Source organism: Corvus hawaiiensis, chromosome 5 (genome assembly GCF_020740725.1).
Source record: "Corvus hawaiiensis isolate bCorHaw1 chromosome 5, bCorHaw1.pri.cur, whole genome shotgun sequence".
NCBI classification, from domain to species: domain Eukaryota; kingdom Metazoa; phylum Chordata; class Aves; order Passeriformes; family Corvidae; genus Corvus; species Corvus hawaiiensis.
The window spans coordinates 41,653,040-41,663,227 of record NC_063217.1 but is presented as its reverse complement, the minus strand read 5'-3'; the positions used below and the strand labels follow the sequence as shown (position 1 = coordinate 41,663,227).

The following is a 10,188-nucleotide window of genomic DNA, read 5'->3' as shown; positions in this document are numbered from 1 at the left end:
TGTGCTTCGAGCACTGTTTTAAATTGGTTTCTGACATGCTTGGGAAAGAAGGAACTCTTTCCCCCCCCAGCCCCCCCCATCTTACTTCCTTCTCCAGATGTGATTTTTACAGTGTCCTGCTCGCCACTATTGAAAAATAAATCTGTGCAAAACTTGCATTGTCTGCGAGAGGCCAGTTTGGAAACATTCAAAGTTGTCAGCATCCCTTTAAATACAACATCGTTCTTTCCCTTGTGAGTGCCAAAGCTCTCCCTGGAGGACTATGCATCTAACCTGGCACAAAGAAGGGAGACGACTTCTTCTTTGTGTTTAAAATGACTGGCACAGTGCAGAGAACCGTCTGCTACTTCCATCTCTGCCAGCTTCCCCTAAAATGTGCTCAGCTGCCTCAACCCGCAGCTATGGGAGCAGTTGGGAGATCTTTTGCTGAGCAGTGAATAATATCCCCCTTCTGGTTTGGTGCTCTTTGGACTCCGGCAGTCATTGATTTGCTTCCAGATTATAAGGAAGACAGCCCAGACTGCTCTGTCCTGCCGAGAAACTGAGGAGGGAAGAGAAACGGGAGACCGAGCTCGCCATCTCCTGGGGAAAAAGAATTTACGCTTTCAGGAATGTTTCTTTTGTGTGGCATCCTTTCGTTCTCAGTCTCCTTCATTCGCAAGTCTCCAGCGTGTTGCCGAGAGATGGTCAGGTGCTTTTCCGAGCCCAGCCGGGCCGGACTGGTCAAGGTCTAGTGGGGCAGGGCCGAGCCCAGCCGGTCAGGCGGTCCCAGCTTAGCAGGCTGGAAATACTCACCTGTGGTTATGTCAAATTCTCTCAAAGACAGTGACATTTAGGCTTGAGTGTTCTAGCGAACTAGGAGGACTGTAAATCTCGGCTCATCTTCTTGTTCTCTATTGAGGTTTGGGCCGGTTATTCGGGAAAGGTTCTTCCCCCAGGGTGGCTGGGCACTGGAACAGGCTCCCCAGGGAAGTGGTCACAGCACCAGCCTGGCAGAGCTGAAGGGGTGTTTGGACAACGCTGTCAGGCACAGGGTGGGATTGTTGGAGCTGTCCTGTGCAGGGTCAGAAGTTGGACTCCATGACCCTTGTGGGTCCCTTCCAACTTGGGATATTCCATGATTCTTTCTTTCTTAAAGGCCAGTGTTGCAGAAAGCTTAGGAACCTTGTGAGCCTGCAGTGCCAGCTCTGACCCTGCCACGGTCCCTCTTCTTGTTGTGACAGTAAAATACACCAGTGAATTATGTCACAGGGTGGGTGCACTGTGTTGCTATTTTTGTTATGTATTTCATAGGCACTTCAGCAGCAGCAATGTCAGTGGCAAGACTCATAGGCACTAATAACTCCAGAAAAGAGGTTTCTAAAGCATTGAGCAGCAACAGTCAGGTTCTTATGTGCTTAAAAGGGCAAGGACTGTTTGGCCACTGATCCTTACAGTGAGGCTTCAAAAGGATACTTACAATTTTTTGAGTGTAACTGAAAAGTTCTGGGGAGGTGGGATTCCTCAACTTCAAGTGCTGCCACTCTACAGCTTACTGAGATGAATCTTTTAAGGGTGTATAAAAAAGAGTGGTGAATGTATTAAACTGCTACTTTTGTAGGGGTTATGATGACTCAGAATAACGGCAGTTACAAAGCAGCTGAGGAAATTACACCACTAGGTATGTTGCTCCTGGTACCAAAAACCGAGATTAAGCTGTTGTGATTTTTAAGAGAGGTGTTAATTTAACAAGAGACCTAACCCAGATTGGTCTCTTGATCCCAAAATGCCTTTTCCAATCCTGATCTGGGCAGGATCTATAACACCTATACTGTTAAAGAAACTTTATTATATCCAGTGAAAATTAGATACCAAAAAAATAGAAACTAACATTTTAAACTTAGGTCAAAACAATTCTAAACCAGATTACTAGTAACAAAATAACTTGTTTGAAGTGAAATAGTAAGACCTCAGTTAAAGCAAAAATTTTGTACAGATGGTAGCTTTGGAAGAGCTTGAATATATAAATTTCACATATTAAACTCAAAACTTTAAATTTGGAGTAATTATTATACCTTTACCAAGCCATCATGAGTTTTATAAAGTCTTCTACTGCTTTAAACCAGTGTTTGAAGATCAGTAACTGAAGTAGAAGCTAGGAATCTTAGAGGCATTTTCTTTCTAAGCTTTTCTTGCTCTCAATCACATCTACACCATTTTTAGTCTGAACACCCTGAAGTGCACATTTTCTTGCAGTAAAAGGAAGCATTGTTTGTATTGTTTTGAATAATACAAAGTAGGCTTTAACGTTTTTAATGCTTTTTCAACACTTTGACAGAGATTCAACACGTATGATTGTGAAATTACAATTTGAATTTAACTTGCATACTTGAGTTTTACAAATAAATTTATCACTGTTTTGCTTACAGTAACTGAATTAGCACCATTATCGAGTGTACATGTAGAAAATGAATTTTCTATTTCTCAAACACTGGAATGAGGATGGAGCTTTTAAGCTCCACTTCACTATGAAGCCATGTGGTTTCCTGGCAGGCGTTCATTCAGGTGAAGCACATACTATGACAGTTCATTCTTTAGTAATGTCCTTGGACAATCCTCCAGAAACAATTGTGGTGATGACCCCGTTCAAAGGAGATGCAAACTGTTAAGTGAAGAATGGCCATGGCAATTCTGAAAGGCACAGAACACAGAGCTTACAAGGCTTAGCCATCAAAAGTGGGATATTACTGCTTCCTAAATAGGAGGGAAAAATGGAAAGGTAAAAAAGAAGCAAAAGAGGACAGCGTTGGCACAGTAACAAACTGGTAACAGGGATGAATACATCATCTCTTAGGCTAGCCCTACCAAACAGCAGCAATATGTGGAGAGAGGATGAAAATCTAACTCATTTTAAGAGAGCAATAATTTTATGAAAAAGATCACATATGATTGCCTGCAATAGCAGGCAATTTACTCTTTCCGTGTAGCAGTCTCCACAAAAAGGACTTTAATGTGAAGTTCTCCTGCTGTCTGGATAATGACAGTCCTACTCAGCCTCCCTTGTTTTATATACCTTTTTCTGAGCAGTCTCAGCTCTTATGGCTAAGGAGATTAGAGCCAGCAATAAACTACCTAACAATTTAGGCAAAGATGTGAAGGCAAGCTCTCACAGCATCCTAAATGGTGGCTAGAAAATAGCAGTGTCTTCTTGCAGAATGACTTGAAATCTAGCCCTTGAAGTCACCAGATGTTTGGCATGTGCCATCTGATCCAGTGGGCACACTCCTTTTCATTATGACTCCACAAGCAACTTTTAGCTACCTGCAGAAAGCTCCACTCTGCCACTGGAAAAGCCTTTTCATTTTCAAGTCTTTCTTTTCTTTACAACTGGTCGAGTTGTGTAATTGTTTTACATGCCAACAAACATCAGTTCTTCCTTGCATTAGACCCTACATTTTGACTGTAACTTCAGTATTTACCTCAAGGATTTCCACTGTGTTTTGACTTCCTCAGCTCCTCTAACACTGCAGTACTTCATCCTGCATTATTTGCCTCCTCTGTGATTCTCACCTTCTAAAACAGTACTATATAAACTATATGAGGTTTTTTTTTTTAAGGCTAGGCTGCAAAGGCAACAAAACTTCCTTGAACTGAAGTAGTCTGTTAGAGATGTTTTTCACAGCTTGACTCTTACAGAACATACTCTTAAATATCCATCTTCTCTATTCAAATGTCCCTATTATACATGAAATGTACCAGTTTGCCTTGATACCATATTAAGCATTATAATCTTTGCTCAAAGTAGACCTTGACAAGGGACTCGTCACACAGTTGATCTGGATGCACAAGCTGCATTTCATCATTATCTTTTAAAGGCACAGCCTTCACTTATACCCTAGCCTGCACTTTGGGGGATGTATAAAATTAATTAACAAAGTTCTTGTAGTTTATGCACCCTTCTGGAATGATTTTTGTGTTTCCACACACAACAAACAATGTTTTATGTCTTGAAGGAGAGCCCAGTGTTGTAGGAAAGATTGGATTTTTCCATAAATACTTTTGGATACAGACTTCTATAGAAGCTCACCAGAAAGAAGAATCTGAATTTTGTTGATTTTCTGCATTTAACTCCTCCACATTCTCAACGCACGTATTTTTATAAACTTCTAGGTCAGGGTCATCACCTCTAATACTGTACAGAGGTGGTGCCCATGGAAAAAGGTGTCCTGAAATTGTATTATAATGAAGAGAAGGAAGTTTAAATCATGAATCAATTTGAACAGGAAACAAAAGATCCTTCTTCAGCAACAAACAATGAACATCCATTAAACTAGCCTAGAAACTTGGGACCATCACAAAGAGACTGAGGTAACCCAGGAAAACATCTCCTCCACACTGAAAAGGATTCACAAAATCAATTAGCAGTTCATTCTTTAATTAAATGAAGATTTACACAGCCAACAGAACACTTTGGAAAAGTATAGGCATGTATTGCCACAGAGGGGTTTCCCACAGCACAGACAACAGCCTTCAATTCTTTATTCTCCCAGTATGGTTTTTATGCAGCAAAGGCAAAGCCCAGAGTCCAATAAACCCCAAACATGAATTACCTGAACTCCTTTTTCGCTTTTCAAACAGAAGGAGGAAATGAGCTCCTGCTAAAGATGTTCAGAACCGTCATTTTGCAAACGGTGCTATGAAGCTGATCAGAAGGGAACGCGTGGCAGCGTCACTGCTCTACCAAGCAATAACAACCATCTACAGCACGGCTGCGCTTCACTGAGAGGGAGAGTGCTACATGCAGCAGGCACCTCAGTCCATGCACGTTTCAGAGAAGCACCCTCCTTTTCTCATGTCAGAAGGCAGCCCATTACCCAGCTTGAGCCTTTTAGATTCCCATTTCAGGACACAGATAGAACTTGCTTCATTGGCTGCAGCTATTTGCTGTTTCCAGTTATGACCCTTGTGATTAAGCCATAAATCCTCTTCTGAAATGATGAATAACTTTTGTTCAACAACATAATAGGAAAGCACTTTTTGGCATCCAACCAAATGAATATTTGAGTGTTAGCTTTTCAAGAGCTATCTCATTCATCCAAAAAAGAAACCTCTTTAGTTTTGTTTTGCTGAAATAGATAACATGCTACACCAGGCTGCAACTTCAGACAGCTGTAGGTAGAGAATACTTCCCGTCCTTGCTGCTGGAATCCATGCCCTTGAGCATTCATTTGTTTGCAATGGCAGAAAGTTGGTCCCGAATCCTTCCCAGACCTTCTAACATAGTGTCCAGGGTTTCTTTGCTCAGTTCCACATTCAGTGAAGAAACAACAGGATTATTTCCACGTAAGGCAGCATCTTCCTGAATCTTAAAATAGGAATGCAGATGTTAGTTGTAAAAAAATTCATTCACGTGTTTTTCCAGGGCCACTACAAAAGTCAGTGTTTAATATACAGATTAAACAAAACGGTTTGAATTTGGAATCCAACTCCATCCTGAAGAATCACGGCACATTTCCTAAGCTGTGTGCTCCACTAGTGAAATGCACTCCCACTGACAGAGTGCAAGTGAGCATCTACTGCCATGAGTATTGGGAAATTTTGAAGATACTCCTGGCAGGAAGCCACATCTGTATCAAAAGCATCTCAGCAGATACCACACAGGATACTTAACCCCACCCCAAACACAGAAATTAGATTTTAACTCCTCCTCTGAATCTCACCCATCTGATTTTTATTGGTTGGGGGAGATCCACAACTCTGTAGAACACAAGCAGTAAGTTAGGTATACTCCCCAAATGATAGATGTGCCAGTGAAGGAAGTTATTAGTACCCTAAAGTCATTTCCCAACTAATGAAGCCAGCTAAACATGCTGATGGAGTGCTTAGACTTAAAGGATGATGGCTTCAGGATTTATCTTCTTTTCTTCTGTAGAAAGCAATGGTGACTAGGAACAAACATGGCGACTTCTCACCTCCTCATGCACAGAAAACTTCTGCGCAAGAGAGCTTTCATCAGAGACATCATTCCCAGGCTCTGTGGCATTTCAGGTATCATCTCTGAAAAAGTCTAACTGCCCACCAGGCAAGAGGCAAGCTCCACATGCCTGTCTGAGCTGGTTTGCCCTGGCAAGTCAGGTGCTGGACTTCATTATTTCAGTCCTTCCCAGCCACTGCCATTACCTTTAACTGCAGCAGGCAGGTAGGGACCGCCATTCTTATGATGCTGTCTGAAGACGTCTTGATGTCCACCCTCCAGTCCATGTCCACGAGCCAAGGCAGGGAGACTGGGGGATCAAAAAATGGCTCTGTTAGGTCCAGCAGCACAGGATGATACCAGACCCTGGAACCTGTGCCTACCACCATGCACATGCCTCTCCACTTCTGGCCCTGGGAAGCGTACAAATTTAGTGCTACTACATGGTTTCACATTATTTTACTCTGGAATAAGCCAGTCTCTGAAGGCCTCCTCATGACACTGGAAGGGTAAAAAAGGGTTCTCCCATCATTACATGCAATGATAGTTCAGTGGAAGAAGCAGAGGTGAATTCCCAGAGCAGCTGGGAGCAGAGAGCAGTCATGTCTTCTCCACACCTTCATCCCCTGCCTTGCTGCCTGCTACACTCAACTAGTGTTTCATCATGTGTTGCTTTGGCACCTGCATGCTTATTGCTCTGCTCTGAAACTGGTAAGAAAGCACACAGGAAAGCTCCTAAAATCCAGCAATATAAAACATGTTATTTCACATTCCCCAGCCTAGGAACCAAAGCATCCTGGAGTACAGCAAACATACTGGCAAACTGCAATCTTCACATTCCTTAAAAATACTTCAAGTATCATCCTAATTATATGCGACCTAACAGAAACCATTTAACAGTCTGGTGCAATACTGACATCAATAGCCCAGAGCTGGAGGCCTCTTGAGCCCTCCCAAGGAAAGAAGGACAGGTCTAACTTGGCTGCTAAGGGAAGAGCTGTCTCAGCAGGCAGTTGCAGACTGTCTGGATTCTGCCTATCCTAAGATGCTTAGTGTCCTCCCCAGGGGTTGATTGCCAGCCTTCCTACTGACTACAGACACTCAAGTTGCTTCCTCTCTGTGCTTTATTGCCTAACTGATTTTTTTTCTGTCTGGGGAAAGGCGCTCTCTCCCTGCTCCTGCTGCTTCCTTGAGCAGAGCTCCAGGGGGCAGCGCACAACTGGCTGCCTTGCTCCGGCTTTTGGAACAAATTCCAGTTCACAGTCAGTTAGGGCTGGCTCTTGGCAGCATTTGCATGAACACAAAATGCATCTGTTTAGCCTCGTATGTTAATTTGCAAAGATTGATTGCTGGTGGCTTGGGAGGGGCAGGAAACCATTCACTTTTTTTATGTTAACACAGATCAATCTGTTGGAATGTCTGCCTTGGAGCAGTGCCCTGGTCCCTATGTAATGCATGTCAGATACTTCATGAATACAATACTAAGAGAATCCATTATTTCCTAGGAGACAGTCTCATTCCAACAGGGTTAAATATTCATCTAACACATACAAAGACATAAGGGTCTGAGCAGAGGTCCTGGGTGGTGCTCCAAGAGCCAAACAGCCAGCCTTGCTTCAGGGCTGTGAAGACTTAGCCAGTGTGTTCTGCTGCTCTCATCTCTAACACATGACAGCACTAAGGACACAGGAAAAAGCATTCTGTGTTTTGTTTTGTTTTTGTTTTAAACAGCGTAAACATTTACGCTGTTTAGCGTAAGCAAAGCATTAGCATTTGGCAATAGTTTCTTTCCTGTCCCTATTCATATTCCATTAAAACTTTGAGGGACAGTGTATTTCCAGGTCTTGCCATACTGTTTAGCTGTTGGACACTACCTCCTCTGCTGGCAAAGCAAAGGGTAAAGAGGATCCATGCAGACGTCGGGGTACTCTATGTCAGCTCTCAGTGGCAAGCCTTTAAATGCTACAGTTGAAAATTGCCTGGGGAGAAAACCAAGTGTTGTAGCTGCAGGAACACCTAACTAGCCTAGTTAAAGTTGGCACTCCTTAATTACGTCAGTATTTAGAAAGGCAAGGAAAAAGCAAGTTACAAATATATGCAGTGTGCTTGCTGATGCATGGAAATGAAAGAATGCACAGGACTGACATAATATGCAGGGATGAGGTATTCCACAATATATACATGTCCTTTACAGTGCAGTTATTGCATATGAACATCTCTTAAAGACCTGAATGGGGAAGTCAGAGTGCTTAAGTTTCAAAAGTTTTGCAAGTAATTGCTATACACTGCACTCTGCAAGGCAGCCACAGACTGAGCTTTGAATAGGATTCCTTGAGCTAGAAACAATTTAGCACAGGAGCATGGATCTGAATACATGTGTGTTGGCTTCTGCTAAGCTCTGCCATGCCACAATCATACAGCTCCATCTAAGCCCAGCAGGAATAACCCTGTGCCACGCTGGGATGCACTGCTCTAAACTCCAAGCTCAAATGATTTCAGGAAACATCAACTGCATCAAGATGGGAACTACTACTTATTCTGACTTGCTTGTGCTTCATTCCTCCAAGCAGAGCTGTGAAAAAGTGGAGAAAAACAACATCAACGATGCTCTGAGGAAAAAAAAAAAAAAAAAGAGGCAAACATTTAGCATGGCTTATCCCTGACTGAAGGGTCACCAGCAGTAAGCAGGGGACAGAGACTGCCTATGCTACGGAGTGCCATGGAAAGGCTGGGACTGGTGGGTAATGGCAGGCAAACTGCTGACCAACTATGGGTTCTTCTGGAAGGGCAGCTCATTAAAAGCCTGGACCTTTATGCCTGGTTTTATCAAAGCAATAGGCTCCCAACCACTGAGATGTACAAGCAGAGCTGCCCTCTGCCCCTACCTCATGTATGCTCTATCCCCTACAATGCCTTTGCACCTGAGCCACAGTGACAAATGGATGGGCATCTGGATACTACCTGGATTTTTTATTGGGAAAATCCAGCCCTCTATGTATAGTCATCAGTACCGTTCTTCCACCACACAGCTGTTAAGAGGGGCTTTGCATATTGGGAATGTGGCCCACATGCATTTCAAAAGTCATGGGAAAACTCTGTGTGCCCATGGCTGTGTTCTGTTGACCATTTCACTCAGATGACATAATCTGTTCAACTCTTCTCATCCCAACCTGTGTGGCTGTGCCGAAGGCACACACAAAATTCACCGAAACAAGACTCTGCGTGTTGCTAACTATCCATGTATCAAACCGCATACACAGGCTTTAACTCTCCAGCTGAAAGCAAATGGCAGGTCGGTAGCACTCACATATCTCCAAGATTATCTTAGTCAAGAGGGTTTTCAGATTTTGGTGGAAGTTTTCTGGGAAAAGACAGAGGATGTCTTCCGCCCTGGTCAAGCCGCGGTACACCACGTGCCGGGTGAGGTTGTGCAAAGCAGACACCAGCTGTCAGGAAGGAAAAGGAGAAGGGGCTCCGCTGGGTTGAAAAGCATTACATACAGCACGGGACGGGCCTTCACAGCCAGCAGACACACACCACCAGAGCCTCAGGCATCCAAGTACAGCCCGACAGCCTAAGCAGGAAGGGGCTGAGCTCCTCGGTGCCCTCCGGCCCGCAGCCTCAGCCCGTTCCCTTCTGCCCCGGGCGAGTGTCGCCGTTACCGCGCACACCCCGTTCCAGCAGCAGCCGCGGAGCCCCGCACCTTCCGGAGGGCCCGGGCCACCCCCCGTGCTGGCGCCCGCACAGCCCCGCTCCCTCCCTCCCTCCCTCCCGCCGGGGCCCGCGGCTGCCCCGCCCGGCCCTACCTGCTCCGCTTCCTCGGCGCTGACGGCGAGCCCGGGGCAGGCGCGCTGGAGGAGCACTCCTGGCACAGCTGCCGCACGGCGTCCTTGGACGGCGCCTGGCGGGGAGCAAAGCGGGGGCGCTCAGCCGCGGCCCGGCACGGCGGCCCCGTCCCCCCGCGGCCCGGCCCCGCTCACCTTCAGCAGGATCTGCAGCGCCGCAAAGTCTCCGTCCCGCAGCGCCGCCATCTTGACGCCGTCCGCGCCGCCGCGCTCCGCCCGCCGCCATCGCGCCGCCGTCACCGGGGCGGGCGGGCCGGGGCCGGCGCTGGCAGCGGGACAGCCCTCGGTGCGTGGCGCTGCCCCTGCCCGGCCGCTCGGGGCCTTCTGTGCCGTCAGCGCGGGTCTCTGCCCTGGAGTCTTGCTGGGAACCCGCTGCTTTCGGCCAGCGGG

At 45.7% G+C, this 10,188-nt stretch overlaps 1 protein-coding gene across 1 annotated transcript; it reads right to left on the bottom strand.

Annotated features, from left to right (window-relative positions):
- Positions 1-2,276: 2,276 nt before the first annotated feature.
- Positions 2,277-9,984, bottom strand: LOC125326392 (COMM domain-containing protein 9-like). The gene is given in 6 exon segments (XM_048304595.1): positions 2,277-5,344; positions 6,160-6,319; positions 9,257-9,399; positions 9,760-9,815; positions 9,818-9,854; positions 9,934-9,984. Coding segments are annotated over 6 exon segments (588 nt in total). The 3' UTR covers positions 2,277-5,203.
- Between the last annotated feature and the right edge of the window lie 204 nt (positions 9,985-10,188).